Consider the following 20,364-nt stretch of genomic DNA (forward strand, 5'->3'; position numbering starts at 1 on the left):
GTCTCTTTCTTTTGACTGAAGCTGTATTTTTCCATTTTTCTTCTACATCCACCTCTCTCACTGCACACTCCCGGCGTGGAGGTGGAAAGAGCAGGCAATAAAGGGTAGCAGGTTTGATTATTTTTAACATATATTATATAATGTTACTTCTTTTGGTTCTTGCTGTTTTTACTAAGTATGCTACGTATTTTGATTGCAGTGTGATCTACTGATTATGGAATCCAACCCTTCAAGCAGCCTTTCATCAGGGCAAGGTAAAGCCCCTATTTTAACTATATAGCTGGGGGTTGAATAGTTTGCAGGTGTCATACTAACTCAAATTATGCCTCTTTAAGGCTGCGGCCTGGCTCTCTAGCGTTTGCCTCCAGCTCTTTAGGATTTCAGTCTGGGTCTTTAGGTTTGCTGCCTGGCTCTTCAGGGTTGTGGCCCGGATATTTAGGGTTGCGGCCCGGCACTTTAGGGTTTGGGAACGGCTCGTTAGGGTTGCGGCTATGGCTCTTTACTGTTGTGGTCCATTACATTAGGGTTGTGGCCCTGGTCTTCAGGTTTGGGTCCAGCTCTTTAGCGGTGCAGCTTGGCTTTTTAGGATTTGTGTCCGGGTCTTTAGGGTTTGGGCCCGGCTCTGTGGGGTTGCGGCTCGGCTCTTTAAGGGTACAGTGCGGCTATTTAGGGTTGTGGCCCTCCTTTCTCGTGTTTGAGTCCAGCTCTTTAGGGTTGCGGTCTGTTTCATTAGGGTTGCGACCCGGGTCTTTGGGGTTAGGGTCTGACTCTTTAGGATTGCAGCCTGGCTCTTTAGGGTTTCTTCCCAGCTCTTTAGGATTTTTCTCCATCTGTTTAGGTTTCCGGGAGGCTCTTTAGGTCTGTGGTCTGAGTCCTTAGGGTTGCTGACCGGCTCTTAAGGGTTTGGCTCCGGCTCTTTAGCATTGAGGTCCGGCTCTTTAGGGTTTGGCTCCGGCTCTTTAGGGTTGCAGCTTGGCTTTTTAGGATCATGGCTCGGGCTCTTTAGGGTTGCGGTCCAGCTCTTTAGGGTTTGGACCCGGCTCTCTGGGCTAAGGGCCTGGCTTTTTAGGGCTGCGGCTTGGCTCTTAAGGAATGCAGCTCAGCTATTTAGGGTTACGGCCCTCCTCTTTCCTGTTTGGGTCCAGCCCTTTAGCGTTGCGGTTCGGCTCTTTAAATTTGCGGCTCGGCTCTTTAGGACCAAAGCTCGGCTCTTTAGGATCACGGCTCGGCTTTTTAGGGTTCCGGCTCGGCTCTTTAAGGTTTGTGTCCGGCTCTTTATGGTTGCGGCCCGGCTCTTTCACATTTCAGCCCGGCTCTTTAGTCTTTGCTCCGTCTCTTTAAGGTTGCGGACTGGCTTCTCAGAGTTTGGGTCTGGTTCTTCAGGGTTTGGTCGGCTCTTCAGGGTTGCGGAACAGCTCTTTCGCGTTTGACTCCGGCTCTTCAGCGTTGCTGCCTGGCTCTGTAGGGGTTGGCTCCGGCTCCTTAGGGTTGCAGTGTGGCTATTTAGGGTTGCAGCCTGCCTCTTTAGGGTTTGGGTCCAGTTTTTAAGGGGTGCGGCCTGGCTCTTCAGGGTTTGGCTCTGGCTCTTTAGGGTTGCAGAACCGCTCTGTTGTGTTGTGGCCTGGCTCCTTAGGGTTGCGACTTGACTCTTTAGGGGTGCGGCTCGGCTATTTAGGGTTGCCGCCCTCCTCTTTCGTGTTTGGGTCTGTCTCTTTAGCGTTGTGGCCTGTCTCTTTAGGGTTTAGCTCCGGCTCTTTAGGGTTTGGTTCATCTCTTTCGTGTTGCAGCACAGCTCTTTAGGATTTGGATCTGGCTATTTAGGGTTTGGATCCACTTCTTTAGGGTTGTGGCCCAGTTCTTTAGTGTTATGGGCCGGCTCTTTAGGGTTTGACTCCGGCTCATTAGGGGTGCGGTCTGGTTCTTTAGCATTGCGGCCTGGCTTTTTAGGGTTTGTGTCCGGGTCTTATGGTTGTGGCCCAGCTCTTTAGTGTTGGGGCCCCACTCTTAGAGTTTGGAATTGGCTCTTTAGGGTTGCGGCCCGGCTCTTTAGGGTTGCAGCCCTGCTTTTTAGGATTTGGGCCCTGCTCTGTGGTGTTGAGGCCTGGCTCTTTACAGTTGCGGCTCCACTCTTTAGGGGTGCGGCTCGGCTATTTAGGGTTGCAGCCTTCCTCTTTCGTGTTTGGATCTGGCTCTTTAGGTTTGTGGTTCGGTTCTTTAGGATTGTGGCTCAGCTCTTCAGGATCTGTGTCCGGCTCTTTAGGGTTGCGGCTCGGCTTTTTAGGTTTGCGTAACGGCTCTTTAGAGTTGCGACTCAGCTCCTTACGCATGCATCCCGGCTCTTTAGGGTTTGAGTCCGGCTCTTCAGGGTTTCGGCCCAGCTCTTTAGGGTTGGGGAACGAGTTTTTAGGATTGCGGCTTGGCTCTTTAGGATTGTGGTCCGGCTCTTTAGGATTTGGCTTCAGCTCTTTAGGGTTGCGGCTCGGCTCTTTAGGGTTTGGGTCCGGATCTTCAGGGTTGCGGCCTGGCTTTTTAGGGTTGCCACTTGGTTCCTTAGGGTATCGGTCTGGCTCTTGAGGTTTGTGGCCCGGCTCTTTACGTTTCCTTTCTGGCTGTTTTGGGTTGCCACTTGGTTCTTTAGGGTTGCGAACTGAGTCTTTAGGGTTTGGGAACGGCTCTTTAGGGTTGCGGCTCGGCTGTTTAGGTTTGCTTTCTGGCTCCTTAGGGTTGCAGTTCGGCTCAGTAGGCCTGCGGCCTGGCGTTTTAGGGTTTGGCTTCAGCTTGTTAGGGTTGCGGTCTGGCTCTTTCGGGTTTACGTCCGGGTCTTTAGGCTTGCAGCCTGTCTCCTCAGGAATTGGTTCCACCTGGCCCCTGTGAAGGGAGGGACATTGGGTCTATTCCCCGCCAGCCCCTGCCCTGACTGGGGGCACTGGGAAGGGGCTTGTGGGAAGGGTTAACCTGAGAGGCCTGCGGGGAAGCACTGTTGCTTCCACCCTGTGAGGCCGGTTGGGCATGAGGAGGGGGCCTGGAGGTGAGAGAGGGCATGGAATAGTGGCAAGAGCAGCAGGGTGTGCTGTGTGGGGCCAGGAGGGAGCAGCAGGGTGTGCTGTGTGGGGCTAGGAGGGAGCAGGCTGCCTGTGGGAAAGGAGGTTGGGTGAGGAAAGGAAAGGAGTGAGTTGTTCATGTGTTGTTTGTTTCTAACCAGCCGGCTGCCTGACCTCAGCCCTCCGCCTGGGCGCTTGTGTGGAGGGATGTGCCTTGTACCCTACACACTAGCCACCAATCACTGCAAACCTTTATCCTCATGAGGAAATGTCTTGGCTTGTGTAGCAGTTGTTCCCCTTTCTGTGGGGAGGGGGAGAGCGCAGATCCATGTCACACCTTTTTTTTTTCTCCCATGTCAAATGCTGAACACAGTCAGCAAGACAATTTTTAGTTCAAACTGTGAGATTTCCTTAGTTGTTGGGTTTTTTTAATGCACGACTGAACAAGTGGGCAACGGACTGTAGTTTATGGCTTACTTAACAAGTACAATTCTATTTGTTGTAAGAAATGAGCCAGGCCGTACAAATGTGGCTTAGCCTTAGACCCCTGGAGAAACTGTTTTTCATATGTAATGGGGTGGGTGTAGACTCTGCTTCTTCAGGGGCTTCCTCCTAAGCATTTCAAAATGCTCTTCAGAAATTGGTTTTATCCCCTTATTCCAATGAGGGCATTTAATCAATGCTCTCAACATACTTTGCAAACATCAGTGAAGTTAGCCTTATCAGCCTCATCCCATTTTAAAGAAACGAAGAGATTACGGCCCAGATTTTCAAAGTGGCCTCTTAATTTTGAGCGTTTTGATTTCAGGTGCCCATCTGTAAAAAAACCATTTTCAAATATGCTGAGTCTCCATTGCTCCCATTGACTTCAGCTGAACATTAGGTCACAGGTGTTTAAAGCCAAGCACCTAAAATTTGAGACACCCAAAATTAGAGGCCACTTTTGAAAAATGTAGCTTAAATGACTTGCCCAGAGGTATATAGTGAATCTGCAACAGAGCTTGGAATAGAACTGCAGCTAACTTGACTCAGTCTTCTGCCTGCATTACAGATTGATCGTTCCTCTCTAGACAAAATTGTCTTCCTGCAGAGGATATTTGTGTTTTCTGTGTATGTACTAAAACCATGAGATTAAACAGATAATTTTGTAGCTGATTGTGGCCTTTGGATGTACTAATACATCATAAGCAATAACACTGCCTTTTCTTAAAGAGGACTATAAAATAAGTGAGTGTCATATGTCTTAATACAGAAAAACCCTCTTCAACAAATCCCTATAAAATAGTTATTCCAAAGAACCAAAGCCAAAAATTGTGGCTAAGGTTATTTTTCCCCATTAGAGATATTTCATTTAGTTTCTCCATGAGTTACTTACTACTTCTGCCAATAAAACTTCTCCTCCATTTAAAGAGATACTTGCAAGTCCTATATCCATCTCTAGATGGTGTATTTTACTCATGAGAACGTTACTTTTGCGGCATTATATAAACATTTTTTGAGTGCAAGCCACAGAGGCAGGCTTGAAACGCTAAAACTGGACAAGACAGATTTTTTATTTCTCCTATTTGTAATAGAGGGTTCTGAGATTAACACAGAGCAAAAATTATGAATATTTATTACTTCACAGATATTAAGTATATTTAGGCTTCGAAGGATTGTTTTCCCGGTAAATGTTAGTAAATGTCAATGTCACCATACACATGCAAACTGATGACAAAATATTTCCATTGATGATAAAATTTTACAGAGAGGCAAAGTAAAAAAATAAAACCAAAAAGCTGCTGCAGAACTTTGATTTTGATTGAAAGATATTTCCTTTGTGTACTTTGGCATGTGGTCTTTGTGTTTTCATGGTTATAAAGCTTGAACTTTTTGAATCTCAGCAGCTACTGAGGAAGGAGTAGTTTCTGAGCTGGCTGGAAGCTGGTTATACTGTTGTTTTGATTCTCTAATCTTCTGGAAACTTTGTGTTCAAATAAAAGATACATTTTTGTTCAAGAAATCCAAATGTGATATACACATACACTACCTTCCCCTTTAATATCAATATTTCTTTTGCATTAAAAGGACAATATCACATAGTTTAAAACCCAATATTTTGATTACTGTAAAAGGAAATAAGAAAATTTGCAGCACCTCAAATTAATAGTTATATTTTTCCTTTCTGGAAATTGAAAGAAAGAGACTAGCATTCACCACTGTTTTAGTGCATGAGAGCCATACAGTTACATTGACTAGAAACAGAAGTGAAACTCACCCATTTATTTCCTCTGTCCTTGTTGAACATAATAAAAAAGTAATCAAATAGATTAAACAGTGAAAAGTAAATTAGATTTAAAAAAGCCCACTAGTTTTTAATAACCTAAGATATTGTTAGCAATATAGGTAAGGTAATTACTTGTGTTGACTTCAATGGGGCCAAGATTTCCCCAATGATTTTTAACCTGAGATTGCAGCTTTTAAAACATAAAAATGACCGTATATGAAAGCAGCATTTCTAGTGTATTATGAACATTGTCTAGCCCTTTTATTTTACATCTTAACTCAAATGCTAGCAGTGGAATTTGTGTGCAAATAAGGGTTATGTCCACTAAAAGGTTATTATGAAGTTATCTTTAACTCTATTGGTTACCATCACAATTCCCAATTGTAACACTTTAAGATATAAACAGCCTTGTTACTTGTACTTAAATATTTTGGTTTCTCTGGCAGCAGCTTTAAAAAAAGGAAAGTGATTGCAATGTGGAATCTTTCACTGCAGCATGTAAAATTTCACACCCCTGTCCCAGGTTCAGTACAAAAAGTGTCCACTGTGATTTAGTCTTTCATGTGGCTTTCTCAGAGTGTTGCTAGCAGTTTTTATTTAGCTTTCTACTATGAGATTTTTTTTTCTTTTTCTTGATTGCTATGAGCCATAAAGATCAAGGGGCCCATTAAAGGCTGCCTTTCAGAAATACAGGTGTCTTTCAAGCTAAGACCCTCACTCTATATGTTTAGAATCATGACAGTTGTAACCATGTTGAAGCACAGTAGTTGCTAGGAGGCATCTCATCTACTGTGATGTTTTCCTTGGTTAGTAGGATGTGATACTAGTCTGGAGACCTGCACTACTTAAACTGTGTTGTAGACTCTGTCCTACATGTTCCCTGGCATGATCTGCGCTGGCCAAAGACACGTCCGCAACCCTGCCCTTTCCAAACAGGGCCTAAGCTAGCTAAGATTTTCTGCAACTCTAAAAGGTCAGTGTATAGCTCCAGTTCAGCACCACAGGATGTTTCATGCAGCAGGAAGGTATAAGGAGAGAAGCCAGTAGGAAGGTTCACAAAGAGTACTCAGTTCTGGTGGACTGGGGCATGTCGAATCTTAGACTCGTAGGACTGGAAGGGAACTTGAGAGGTCATCTAGTCCAGTCCTCTGCACTTATGGCAGGACTAATCATAGACTCATAGAGTTGGAAGGCACCTCAGGAGGTATCTAGTCCTACCCCCTGCTCAAAGCAGGACTAACCACAGCTAAATCATCCCAGCCAGGGCTTTGTCAAGCCACATCGTAAAAACCTGTAAAGATGGAGATTCCACCACCTCCCTAGGTAACCCATTCCAGTGCTTCACCACCCTGCTAAGGAAAACCTTTTTCCTTATATCCAACCTAAACCTCCCCCACTGCAACTTGAGACCATTGCTCCTTGTTCTATCATCTGCCACCACTGAGAACAGCCTAGCTCCATCCTCCCTGGAACCCCCTTTCAGGTAGTTAAAGGCTGCTATCAAATCCCCACTCATTCTTCTCTTCTGAAGACTAAACAAGCCCAGTTCCCTCAGCCTCTCCTCATAAGTCTTGTGCTCCAGCCCCCTCATCATTTTTGATGCCCTCTGCTGGACTCTCTCCAACTTGTCCACATCCTTTTTGTAGTGGGGGCCCCAAAACTGGACACAATACTCCAAATGCGGCCTCACCAATGCCGAATAGAGGGAAATAATCACTTCCCGCAATCTGCTGGCAATGCCCCTCCTAATGCAGCCCAATATGCTATTAGCCTTCTTGACAACCAGGGCACACTGCTGACTCATATCCAGCTTCTTATCTACTGTAACCCCCAGGTCCTTTTCTGCAGAACTGCTGCCTAGCTCGTCAGTCCCAGTCTGTGGCTGTGTATGGGATTCTTCCTTCCTAAGTGCAGGACTCTGCACTTGTCCTTGTTGAACCTCATCAGATTTCTTTTGGCCCAATCCTCCAGTTTGTTTAGGTTCTTCTGTATCCTATCCCTACCTTCCAGGGTATCTACCACTCCCCCCAGCTTAGTGTCATCTGCAAACTTGCTGCGGGTGCAATCCACCTCATCCTCCAGATCGTTAATGAAGATGTTGAACAAAACCGGCCCCAGCACCGACCCCTGGGGAACTCCGCTTGTGACCGGCTGCCAGCTAGACATGGAGCCATTGATCACTACTCGTTGAGCCCTATGCTCTAGCCAGTTCTCTATCCATTTTATAGTCCATTCATCCAACCCATACTTCTTTAACTTGCTGATAAGAATACTGTGAGAGACCGTATCAAAAGCTTTGCTAAAGTCAAGGTATATCACGTCCACCGCTTTCCCCACATCCACAGAGCCAGTCACCTCTTCATAGAAAGCAATCAGGTTGGTCAGGCATGACTTTCCCTTGGTGAATCCATGTCGACTGTTCCTGATCACCTTCCTCTCTTCCAAGTGCCTTAAAATGGATTCCTTGAGGACCTGCTCCATGATTTTTCCAGGGATTGAGGTGAGGCTGACCGGTCTGTAATTCCCTAGATCCTCTTTCCTCCCTTTCTTGATGATGGGCACTTGTTTTCCAGATAATCCTTGTCATGCAGAAATTCTCGTTGGGAGTGGTCAACCTGAATGGTTACAGGCTGCCTGCCAAGGAATGAGTCGGGTGTAACCGGGCAAGGACCTACAAGCCCACGGGAGCCCAGATCAGGTGTTTTGATGCTTTCGCTTGTGGAGGCGTTGCAAAGCGTGGGATGGTGCAGGAGACACTGTAATTATCGCTTGCAAATTTAAATCCCGCGATTTTCAGAGTGCTGGGATTTTTCACACTGATTCTAGTTTTCTTTGATGTGGGGCTGGCAGACCAGCTCAGGATCCCTACTGGAAATGCTTCTTACACTTCACTATGTGCAGCCTTTAATCCTCCAAACGCCTCTGCATAACTTTTATCCCCCACGTGACTGATGGGAAAACTAAGAGACTAAAAGAGACAGAGGGAGGTGAAGAAACTTGCCTGAGGCCACGCATGGTGAATCAGTGGCAGAGCTGAGATTAGAATTCAGTAGTTCTAGCAGCCCACGCCTGGGTTTATTCCTCTAGGAAACGGGGCCTCTGAAAGGCATGGAAGTAAATAAGACAAAAATGTTCAGATATTCTTCAGTGCTTTCACCCTGACAAAACAACAGATGGGGAATCTGGAGATTTAGGTCCCTGGCTTTGACATTCGGCTCACATTTTCCAGTGTCCACTATGTTTGAGTGCCTCAGATCAGGGACCCAAAGCCGGAGACCTCTTTTGAAAACATGGACTCTAACTCCACTGGGCCTATCTCCCAAGCTGTACAATGAGGGTAATATACAAAAGAGACTCAAATGAATGACATTTTAGATGTGTAAACACATCTAATACACACATATTATCTTAATATTCTAATAATATACGATATGTATGTCACTTCCCTGTATTTGTGTCTGTGTGTATGTGTGCAGTGTTCAGTGCACTGCCTGTTTGCTGCCCTCCATCCCTGAGGTGGCTGCATTTCCATGCTGCTGGTATATGGAGACCCATAGCCTTATTTATTCAAGCATGTGACTGGGAGGGAAGTGGGGTTGTACACAAAAACACCTGTCTGCAAATACTGAAGGTGCCTTTGCTTAGTCCAATGAAAATTGGGTCCAAGGTGATACACCCAAATTCTGACGCAAATCAGCAGTTGAGCTGAAAAACGAACGCAGGAATTCTGAGTGCCGAGATCCTGCTCTAACCACTACACAAACTCTCCTGAGTTGTCAAGAGCGAGAAATGTTTCGAAGTTGGTTTGGGATTTTTCTTTTTAAAGGGAAAACATAGAACATTTCCACCCGCTACAGGACATGCTTTAAACAGCATAAACGGGATGACTAAAGGCCATTTCCCTCCAAGGAAGACTAGAAAGAGACCTGGAAGAAGTAGGCCACTGCAAAATGACTGCTGCGGCCTCTGAGTGAACATCCAGCTTGGTTCACGCAGTGCGCTCCCCCACGAAGAATGGGAACTTAGCAGGAGTTAGTTAGTTCCTACAACTGTGTGACAACATTACTTAGCTGAATTATACTTTGGCTATCTCCATTTTCCTCGCTGGAACCTTTAATAGGCTGCCCTGGATTTGAAAGTCTGGCGCTCACCCTCTTATCACAACATTTGAAGCCTGTGGGCTGTTTCATGTGGAATAATTAATACACCTTCTTCAATGGAGGTTAAAGAAGGACCACAGAGAGCTAGTACCACGGGGAGAGGCCTCTCCTTTTGTTGACATTCAAATATTTGTTTATCTGAAACATTCTATCCACCCCCCCTTCAGTTGCCCTGACCCTCTTATGAGTCCAGATGTTGGATGTACTGCCTGGTGTTTGGTGGGTCAGTGTCAAACAATATGGCTGAGCCTAAGGTGCTGTCCGGGGGGCAGTGGATTCAACTGTCTGGTTGTGGTTCTCAGCAGCGGAAAGGACGTCATGCTTTTCACAGCCTGTACTGATCTGGCCCGGCAAGGATCTGAGCAGGCTCTTTACGGATATGGTACAAGAAGGGGGAAGCACTGAAGTCAATCCGAGTTTTGCCACCCACTTCACTGGTATCAGGATTGGGCTTTAAGGTGGGATCTTCAGGATCAGGACCTCGTCGTTAGAAGGGGACTCCACTGACTGCGGCAGAAGGTTCCCGACTGTTGCCAGCTGGTTGGTTGGGCCTCCTCGCGAGGGAAGAAGACAAGATCTCACCTGGTGGAGCTGGAAGGGGGGAGTCCATTGGCAGGGGATGGGGAGCTGGAGCAGGAGAGGAAATCTGTCCGGGGAGGTGCCCCAAAGCTGTGGAGATTCATTTACCCTTAATGTCACCCTGCATCACTGACCGGTGCTGTGCGGGAGGCTGAGAGCACCCAGACCCGGGAAGAATCCTGCAAAACATCCTTTGGGAGGCTTGTGTGTGTGTTGGACAGCACATTCCTTAGCGGTGAATGAATTCAATCACAACAGGCTCCAGAGCAAGCCATTAAGGACTGACAGGAATGGATAAGTGCCTCAGGCTAAGCTTTAGGCAGCTTTAGCACCAGCATCTCAGAGGTTACAGTAAAGAACCTGCAGAAATAAATTGCAGCTGAGTAATGTTGTCACACAAAGCTTTGCCTCCGGCGCCTTGCGATCCCTCCTGGTCCTTTCTTGAGGTGATGGGAACGGCTCGCTGACACAAGGTGCACTCAGGCAGAGCTTTCCCCCGAGTGAAAACTATTTCCAGTCGAGTTTTGTTTAGGAAACATTCAGGTTTTTAAGTTCCAAAACGTAATCAGTCAATGTCGCCCACGAACAAGGCACGTAGGAAACCCACATGAAATATTTGTTAACAGAACTAAACAGCAGGCAGCCAGGCAGGTTACGACACAGGATGTCAGACGCCAGGGATACTGTCAGGTTGAGAGGCTGAACTATTCAAAGGGTGCTAAAGGAGCCAACTTACTTTGCAACTCACTGGGAGGTGGGAAGTCAGCTTCCTCAGGTGCCTTTGAAAATCCCACAAGAGTTCACCTACTTAGGAGGGCAACACAACCCTAGGGCTGATCCCTGGACTACGTTGTAGCTGACTGTTCTGGGAAAAAGGATCCAAGAGGCTGATAAACATACACTGAGTGTCTCTAGTCTGTCTCTCTCTCTACAGCAGATGGAAAGTTAAAGATCTGGTTTCAGACTTCCCCAGGATTCAAGAGCCAACGTTTTGGCTTGGCCTAGTTACAGAGATAAGAGCCGTTTGGGTGTGATCTGAATGTACTAAGAGTCCGGGGTGTTTGTGTCCACATCCAATCCTGGGCAGATAGATAGATAGATAGGATCAAGTGTACTTGCCTCTGGACTCCACTGCGGCTGTGAGATGAGCACACTGGCTCTGTGCTTCCCCTCGCTGCAGTAACGCCACTGACTTCAGTGGAGTTTCTCCTGCATCGCACTGGTGTGGGTGAGACCAGTCAGCCTCACCTCAATCCCTGGAAAAATCATGGAGCAGGTCCTTAAGGAATCCATTTTAAGGCACTTGGAAGAGAGGCAGGTGATCAGGAACAGTCAACACGGATTCACCAAGGGAAAGTCATGCCTGACCAACCTGATTGCTTTCTATGATGAGGTGACTGGCTCTCTGGATGTAGGGAAGGCGGTGGATGTGATATACCTTGACTTTAGCAAAGCTTTTGATACGGTCTCTCACGGTATTCTTATCGGCAAGTTAAAGAAGTATGGGTTGGATGAATGGACTATAAAATGGATAGAGAACTGGCTAGAGCATAGGGCTCAACGAGTAGTGATCAATGGCTCCATGTCTAGCTGGCAACCGGTCACAAGCGGAGTGCCCCAGGGGTCGGTCCTGGGGCCGGTTTTGTTCAACATCTTTATTAATGATCTGGAGGACAGGGTAGATTGCACCCTCAGCAAGTTTGCGGACGACACTAAGCTGTGGGGAGTGGTAGATACCCTGGAAGGTAAGGATAGGATACAGAGGACCTAAACAAACTGGAGGATTGGGCCAAACGAAATCTAATGAGGTTCAACAAAGAAAAGTGCAGAGTCCTCCACTTAGGAAGGAAGAATCCCATGCACAGCTATAGACTGGGGACCGATGAACTGGGCAGCAGTTCTGCAGAAAAGGACCTGGGGGTTACAGTGGATAAGAAGCTGGATATGAGTCAGCAGTGTGCCCTGGTTGTCAAGAAGGCTAATGGCATATTGGGCTGCATTAGGAGGGGCATTGCCAGCAGGTCACGGGAAGTGATTATTCCCCTCTATTCGGCATTGGTGAGGCCGCATTTAGAATATTGTGTCCAGTTTTGGGCCCCCCAATACAAAAAGGATGTGGACAAGTTGGAGAGAGTCCAGCGGAGGGCAACAAAAATGATGAGGGGGCTGGAGCACAGGACTTATGAGGAGAGGCTGAGGGAACTGGCCTTGTTTAGTCTGCAAAAGAGAAGAGTGAGGGGGATTTGATAGCGGCCTTTAACTACCTGAAAGGGGGTTCCAGGGAGGAGGGGGCTAGGCTGTTCTCGGTGGTGGCAGATGACAGAACAAGGAGCAGTCTCAAGTTGCAGGGGGGGAGGTCTAGGTTGGACATTAGGAAAAAGTTTTTTACTAGGAGGGTGGTGAAGCACTGGAATAGGTTACCTAGGGAGGTGGTGGAATCTCCATCCTTAGAGGTTTTTAAGCTGAAGCTTGACAAAGCCCTGGTTGGGATGATATAGCTGAGGTTAGTCCTGCTTTGAGCAGGGGGTTGGACTAGATGACCTCCTGAGGTCCCTTCCAACTCTAATATTCTATGATTCTAGAGCAGAATCAGGCCTTCGCTCTGAGGAGCCCTTGTTCGAGCAGGTTTATCCGACTCGTGCTTTGAAAGAGAGGAAGGAGCGCGGATTCCCAGGCTCCTCCTCCCTGCCTGCCAGCCTCTTTGCAGTTGTCTTTTTTTGGTTTTTTTTAGCTCCAGTGGTTAAACATTTGGGGCCCCTTTCTGCTTTCCGAACCCACTGCTTTGCAGTAGCCCAGTGTTACTAATGCCAGGATCATTTAAAAACAAAAATCAGGTGTGTAGTGGGTTTAGCTGGTCTTGAACCTGGCATCAGATTTCATTGTGCAAAACTTAATTATTCATTAAGTAAGTGGGGGGAGGGGAGAGAAGGGGTAAGGGCGAATGCTGGAGCGAGTAAAGCTACATATCATTAAATAAAAATGTGACCCCCCCCATGATTACAAGTGGTGTAGTCCACCTTTTAACAAGCACACACCGTACTTTCATTAACCCGGGCTTGCTTGAATAGCAGACTGTCTCATTGAGTTCACAGTGATTTTCTAAAAAGCCGTCCCTAATGAAAAAAGGCAGGGCCACCTACCAGGAACTTTTCTCTATGACTTTATTCTTCAGCAGTGCTGAAGTGTAAATAAGCTTGTTTACCCCCATCAGAATGGTAACGAAAATGAAGCCTTATTTGTTTTTCCACAATGATAAAGTAATTTGTGTGTTGCTGAACTGGAGAAAGGGGGGGAGAGAGAGAGAGAGAATGCAGTTATGCTTTTTCGTTGTTGCATAGCCAAAGTTGCTGCAGTCAGTTCTTTCCTTTGCTTTTGATTGTACGCTATTGCTCAGCACAGAATAATCTTGCAGCCCCCGGCCCTGACTGTGGCCCTGCTCCCAGCCCCAGCTGGGGTTGGGGGCATGGACAGGAGTAAGGCAGGGCCCCGCGGTAAGAAGTTTGGGGATCACTGTTGTAGAGGATGGATCAGAAATGTTAATTGCAAAAAAAGAGTAAGACTAAGTCATCAAAGACCTTACCAAGGAGTTAAACCAACCTCTCTGGGTAAGGAAGGGGTGACTGACTGAGTGAGAAAGGCATGGAGTCATTCTGAGGGACTCATGAGTCACTGAAAAAAAGGTACAGTACAGCACCACTTTATGTTTGTTTACCATCATCCGCAGGAACTTGTATCCCGTAACGTTTGGTTGACAGCAGAGAGGACAAGAGAATTCACGAGAAATGGGTATGGGAGGAATTTGAAAAGAGGAAGAGAGTAGACGAGGTGGAGGGATACAGGCAGGCTATTTTAGGCTGCAGGCGTTACAGGGGAGACAGCTCTTGTACCATGAGTGGTGTGATTGTGCAAGGGGGTTGCCGGTGCTGGGTAAGAGGAGGGAGTAGAGAGAGATGAGGCCTGTAAAATGGGTTCGGATAAAACCAGGGTGAACTTTAAAAAATAATCCTAATCTGATTCTTGAACTGATGGGTAATCAGCATTGTTTGGAAGCGGAGTGGAGGTGAAGTAATCCTGTTTCACTGTACCAGTAAGAAGTAGGCAGTGGAGATTTAGCCTGTGTTTGTTATCCAGTACACCATGGGGAACTGGGGTAATCGCAGAAATTAATAATGTCCAAAACTGAGAGCTGGAGCTAATGAAAATAGCCAGCTCTGGCCAAAAGTCCCTGCCTGCAGGCTGTAAGGGGAACCCTGGAAGCAGCTGCAGATTCTTTCTCTAAAGGGGATCAGACGCAAAGGCGTTCAAGTCCCCATTACGTCTCTGCAGGGTGGCCATGCTGGGAGATCACACAGACACTGGTGCAGATGGAGGCGGGTGGGAATGGGAGCACGTTCCACACCCCCAGAAGCCTGCCTCTGTTGAGCACTGCAGTGATATGCAAGTGCCCACTGGCTGAGCTGTTCTGATAGAGCTGGACAGCTCAATCAGTTGAACGGTGTGGGGCACATGTCTCTAAGAGAACTGTAGGGGTTCCTTAGACCGAAGCATGTAACTTGAGGTAACAAAACGATTGAATCATAGAAAAGTGGGTGGTATTTTATGCTGAAAAGATCCTGGGCTGACTCCTGTTCTTGGATACACCAGTAGTCAGTGGAGCACATCTGGATTGATGCCAATTAAACGGGGAGCAGGATTTGGCCCACTAAATGTAATGATTTTTTTAATCAAAATCTCTCAGAGACAGACGGTGCTAAATGATCATTTTCAACAGACAAGCTCAGAACTGCTGTTTCTGTCTCAGACCAGAAGGGGGCAGACTGGCTCAGCTGGTAACAAATCGGGTGTCTGGGGGCTACACAGGATCCAGTTCTAATCCCAGCTGCTGTGCAAGATGCATACAACAGGGCAGATCACAACTGATGGAAGTGGGTGTAGCTGTGTTGAACTCAATAGAGTTGCACCTGCGGCTTCTAGTGCTGAATTTGTACCAGCAAATCTGGACCTCCCCCCAGTCTGGAAAGCAGCTGGTACAAGAGAGGTTTGGAAGAGCAGCGTGTTCTTTCTTTACTGATTGAGCGGAGCTCCATCGTAGAGCAATACTGGGCTCCGTTTTCAGCTCTGACGTCCATGTGCATCTGTGCACTGAGTTTACATGCGTGTGTCCTGGCTAGCTGTGTGGCTGGGCTGGCATGTGTACATGCAAATGTGAAATCCACGTACACACAAAGGAGGTGCAGATGCACTTGGACCTCAGTGTTGATAATCTGGACCATAGCTTTAGAGCTAACAGATGGTCTTCAGTTCACCCTCTTGTGCCAAGCAGTTCAAGAATTCAAAGAAGCATGGGCCATTATTAGCTGTGTGCTGCTCTGTCCACGTACACACCGATGGGGGTTGAGGACGTAGTACTGTCCTTTGCTCTGAATTCTCTGGATCTTGTCAGTATAAATCAGACTCTTGAGCTTGCCTGAATGTGCTCTTTGTCTGGTGCTTGTTTCCAAAGTTATGATCAAACTTCTCTCCAAGTATCACGCTGACTTTCTGGAGTCTCAGATGCATTTGCAGAGGGTCAGGAACTCTGGAATCCCACTACTTTCCACCAGGCATCACAAGCAAACGGCGCTGTGTGAACACAGAGCAAAAAGGAATTAGTTAATTAGAAGTAATAACACTTTGCTCTTCACTAGCACCTTCTTCCAGGACCTCAATGTGCTTTTCAAACATTAGTGAACTAAGTCTCACAACAACCCTTGGCACAGGGAAATGAAATGCAAGGTGGAACAGAGTAGCTGTTTTAAACAGCAGAGCAATGCTACACAAACAAGAAGCCTCCTTGAAATTGTTTCCATGGGGACTGAGCAGCAGCCCATCTTGCTGAAGATGACAGATGTAGGATTAGCCTAGCCAAAGATATTGGGAAAGGTACAATATTGCAGAACACCTGCACAGGTGTAGAAAACACCAGGAAATGGGGGATATGGGGATCTATTGGGGGGGAGGGGGGACAGGGCTATGTGTTGAGGGATGCATTTGTACCACAGTCTGCTTTCATTCTGAGACCAGCTTGTTTTACCAGTTTCTCTTGAATTTTCACAGTTCATATTACCCAGAAACCCTGAAAAAAGCTAAGGAGCCGTGAATGCATTCTGCTGGTTTAGCTTGACAACATCTTTGTGAACCAAAACCCACAGCCCTGATCTTAGAAACAGGGACATGGCAGCATTGAAGACCTCACTTAAAGACAGCACATCATTCCCAGGAGTTGTGACTCAGGGGTAACGGTGTCACCAACCAAATCAGTGACACTCTTCCAGGAATTCCCTGTAGGACCCCCATCCCAGGACTGACCATTTCTAACCCTGCTAGGCTGAGAAGAACTGGCTTGATTTAAATCACAAGCAAGCATGGGAACTGTCTGCAGCAGACTTCTGTGTTACATGATGGAGGGTGGCTGTGTTCTTACCCCATTAGAGCAGCTGCATTTATGTCAAAAAAATCTTAATGTCTACATGGCACCTGACCCTCCAGTCCAGCCGTCTGCCAGTCTGGCCAGAGACATCTGATTTTCATGTACACCCATCATGTGAAGGTGGGGAGCAGCGCTCTTTTCTTGTGTTGGTGCAGCACCCTGTGCAGCTCAGCAGGACTGCAATCTGCGTCAGCGAGGCTGGCTGATCTCCAAGCTCCTGAGCAGCAGAATTAGGCCCAGACAGCATCAGAAGAAGAGCACAGATACCATCCACAAAACAATCTGGTGGGCACACTTTGACTTCTAATGTGAAAAACCTGGCTCCCGCCCTGCCCCACATACCCAAAATAGTTTCAGAGACAATTATAAGGAAAAACTGAGGGTCACTGGTGATTTTACACTTCTGTGATGATCTTAACACGGGAGCCATTGGTTCCGGGCCATTAAACTGAAAACAGGACTTGAATGCTGAAACATGAGAAGGCAAAATAGTGATAGTTTGTTACTTTCCCTGAGAAGAGTCTTAGAGCATATGCCTATGGGCCAAACCTTAAGTTCTTTATTCAGGTTTTGGTTGACTCAGTCAACGTTAATGAAATTGTATTTAAAATGACAAACCCAGTCTTGCATCAGAAAATTACTGAATGAGGGCTAGACATGATGAGCGCTATTAAAGAAAAACAGTGCAGATACATTATTAGGAGTGAATGTAAAGCACGTCATGAGAACAGAATGAGATCAGCTGAAACAGCAAAATATCATTTAATTTGGGGGCTTTATTTTAGATTATGGAGTTATTTGTGCAGTTAGTAAAACAATAATGAAAAAGTAACTATCTGGAAGATGTTCCCATTGCTAATTTTCCACTGAAGGCTTCTAGCAAGATAAGTACCTTATATCCCTAATTCCGGTAACCATCCCTATTCAGTGCAGTACTTAAGCACAAACTTAAATACTGTTTTGATTCAGGGCCTTAGTATTCAAAGAACAAAAATTGTTTGGATAATAAATTAAATTCACTTATCTCAATCCATTAATAAAAATATGTTGGAGAGGGAGAGGAAGGAACATTTATCTTTACCCTTTGAAGCTCTGTTATTTGGGCTTTTTAAAATGAGTGAAAATAAGTTTTAACTCGACGTCCCTGAGGTAAACCTGAGACAGTCACTCCAGTCACCGCTTGTTAGAAAGTTGGCAATAATTGTGTGGCTTGGAAAATTCATGTCTTTCCAGATAAAGGCATTTGACATACATCCACCATAAGAAAAGGACTGAAGCGCTCCCAGTGGGCAGACAGAGCAATGTGGGAGGAGACAGGGGAGGATGCTGTGTTGATGCATGCGATGGAAAAATCCCACAAGAGGGCTGCCTTACACACACATAGAGAAGAGGAGAAGACCTGATCCCTCCACCCCAGTAGTCGCTATGAAGTCAATGGGGTTTCTATCCCGGTGCTCATCAGTAAGTGAAAATCATGTCTTTTTATGATGCAAAGTTGTTATAAATGTCAGTGGGCCTACTGTTCAAAGGAGAGTTGCAGGATCATTAGTTATTAGTCATCATTATAGTTATTATTTTAGTTATTAGTTATGGCACATTCGCTGTAAGGCCTTCTTCAGGATTGATCTGCTGAAACAACGGGTCAGAAAGCCTCTGCATGTCACTCATTTGGGCGATGTAAGGGCTGGCTCTAGTGCTGGTGGCATAGAATATGCCCATCTTTGTGTTGCTCCTTAGTATGCTCTCCTAGCTGTGTAATTCCATTAACCAACTACACCCTTCTTGAGATAGTCAAGGCCTGGTTCTGTTCCAGGGCGGGAATGATTCTCTCTCTCCCCCCTTGCCCCTAAATAACAGATGTTAAACTCTTGATCCTGGCCAAAAGATCTCATGGACAGAGGCAAACAAGACAGGTGAGCAAGCCCTTTCCTTATCACTTCAGGTGAGGGAGAACTAGGATTAAAAGAAAAGAAAAACAAACCCTGAAATGTTGACCAAGTCTCTGGGTGCGTTAGAATATCTAGAACCCTGTTACAAAATCAGGCCCTGGTCACCAAGTTCTTGGGCCATAGGCTTTAAGAATTGTTTTTCAGACTCAGTCTCACTGCTGAGAAAATGTGATTAGCAGCAACTCGGGTGGGTATGTTTTCAGTCCCTTCCCATAACTCAGATCACTTGCTTACTCTTCATTTGTGCTGCACTGAACAGGCGTCCTTCTCCTGAGCTCTTAACAGCCACTGCCATCTACTGGGTTAAACCTGAGTTGGTTGAGTGCTGAGGCTTTCTCCAGTAAACAATTTGGCTGCGCTTTCTTTGACTGAGTGCCATGGGCCTCGGAGAGCAAGCGTCTGCCTTCCTCCTGGCCCCAACCAGCAGACTCTCGCCGCACTCCTGGGATGCAGTGAGCATGAGGGGGGGGGTCTTGTCATCGGGCTGCTGCCTGTGGCACCCCATGTAATGTCAAGGAGCAACTTTTCCTTGTAGCAGCCATATGATCCTCTGGTGCAGCAACATCCACAGAGAGGAACATCAGATCTCACAACCCGAACAACGCGGATCCTTCAGATTTGGCAATGAGGGAGCAAAGCATGTCAGGCAACTCCAGGGCTAGGTAGGGCAGCTTGATATGGAGGCTGCGGCGTTCTAGGGGTTCCATTGCCAGCACTGCACAGGTACCCGAGTTGATCCAGACCAAGGGCCACATGGGCAGCTTGTTAGTAACATGAAGGCTGCACAAAAAGCAGGCTTGAGCCAGTCTAATTTTTAACATGCAGGTCCAGTACAGGCTGCTAGATCAAGGAGCACTGCAAGCTAGGACCAGTCATGTCCACCCATCAGGCAGAGCCTGAACATTGTAGAGAAGCTTCCATGGGAAGAAGGGAAGCTACTTAGTCTAAGCTTAGAAGCAAGAACAATAAGGGTGATGTTGTGGTGGGTGTCTGTTACAGACCACCAGACCAGGAGGATGAGGTAGATGTGGCTTTCTTCAGTCAACTAGGGAAAGTTTCCAGTTCACAGGACCTGGTTCTCATGGGGGACTTCAATCATCCTGACATCTGCTGGAAGAGCAATACAGCAGAGCACAAACAATCCAGGAAGTTTTTGGAGAGTGTTGCAGACAACTTCCTGGTGCAAGTGCTGGAGCAACCAACTAGGGGCCGTGCTTCTCTTGACCTGCTGCTCACAAACAGGGAAGAATTGGGCGGGGAAGTAGAAGTGGGTGGCAACCTGGGCAGCAGTGACCATGAGATGGTCGAGTTCAGGATCCAGACAAAAGGAAGAAAGGAGAACAGCAGGATACGGACCATGGACTTCAGAAAAGTGGACTTTGACTCCCTCAGGGAGCTGATGGGCAGGATCCCCCGGGAGGCTAATATGAGGGGGAAAGAAATCCAGGAGAGCTGCTGTATTTTAAAGAAACCTTTTTGAGGACACAGGAACAAACCATCCCGATGTGCAGAAAGAATAGCAAATATGGTAGGCGTCCATCTTGGCTTAACAAAGAAATCTTTGCTGAACTTAAACACAAAAAAGAAGCTTACAAGAAGTGGAAGCTTGGTCAGATGACTAGGGAGGAGTATAAAAATATTGCTCGAACATGCAGGAATGAAATCAGGAAGGCCAAAGCACAATTGGAGTTGCAGCTAGCAAGGGACGTGAAGGGGAACAAGAAGGGTTTCTACAGGTATGTTACCAACAAGAGGAAGATTAGGGAAAGTGTGGGCCCCTTACAGAATGAGGGAGGCAACCTAGTGACAGAGGATGTGGAGAAAGCTGAGGTACTCAATGCCTTTTTTGCCTCTGTCTTCACAGACAAGTCAGCTCCCAGACTGCTGCACTGGGCGGCAC

At 46.7% G+C, this 20,364-nt stretch overlaps 1 protein-coding gene across 1 annotated transcript in view; it reads right to left on the reverse strand.

The window, feature by feature from the left end:
- Positions 1-2,147: 2,147 nt before the first annotated feature.
- Positions 2,148-20,364, reverse strand: part of LOC137149666 (sporozoite surface protein 2-like) — a 55,006-nt gene continuing 36,789 nt past the window's right edge. The window contains exon 2 of the mRNA XM_067543219.1: positions 2,148-2,868. Within this exon, the coding sequence (XP_067399320.1) occupies positions 2,148-2,868 (721 nt within the window). The remainder of the gene's footprint in view (positions 2,869-20,364) is intronic.

The sequence above is a fragment of the Emydura macquarii genome, unplaced genomic scaffold, assembly GCF_026122565.2.
Source record: "Emydura macquarii macquarii isolate MOO-44397 ecotype Brisbane River unplaced genomic scaffold, CSIRO-AGI_Emac_v2 contig_799, whole genome shotgun sequence".
Taxonomy (NCBI): Eukaryota; Metazoa; Chordata; order Testudines; family Chelidae; genus Emydura; species Emydura macquarii.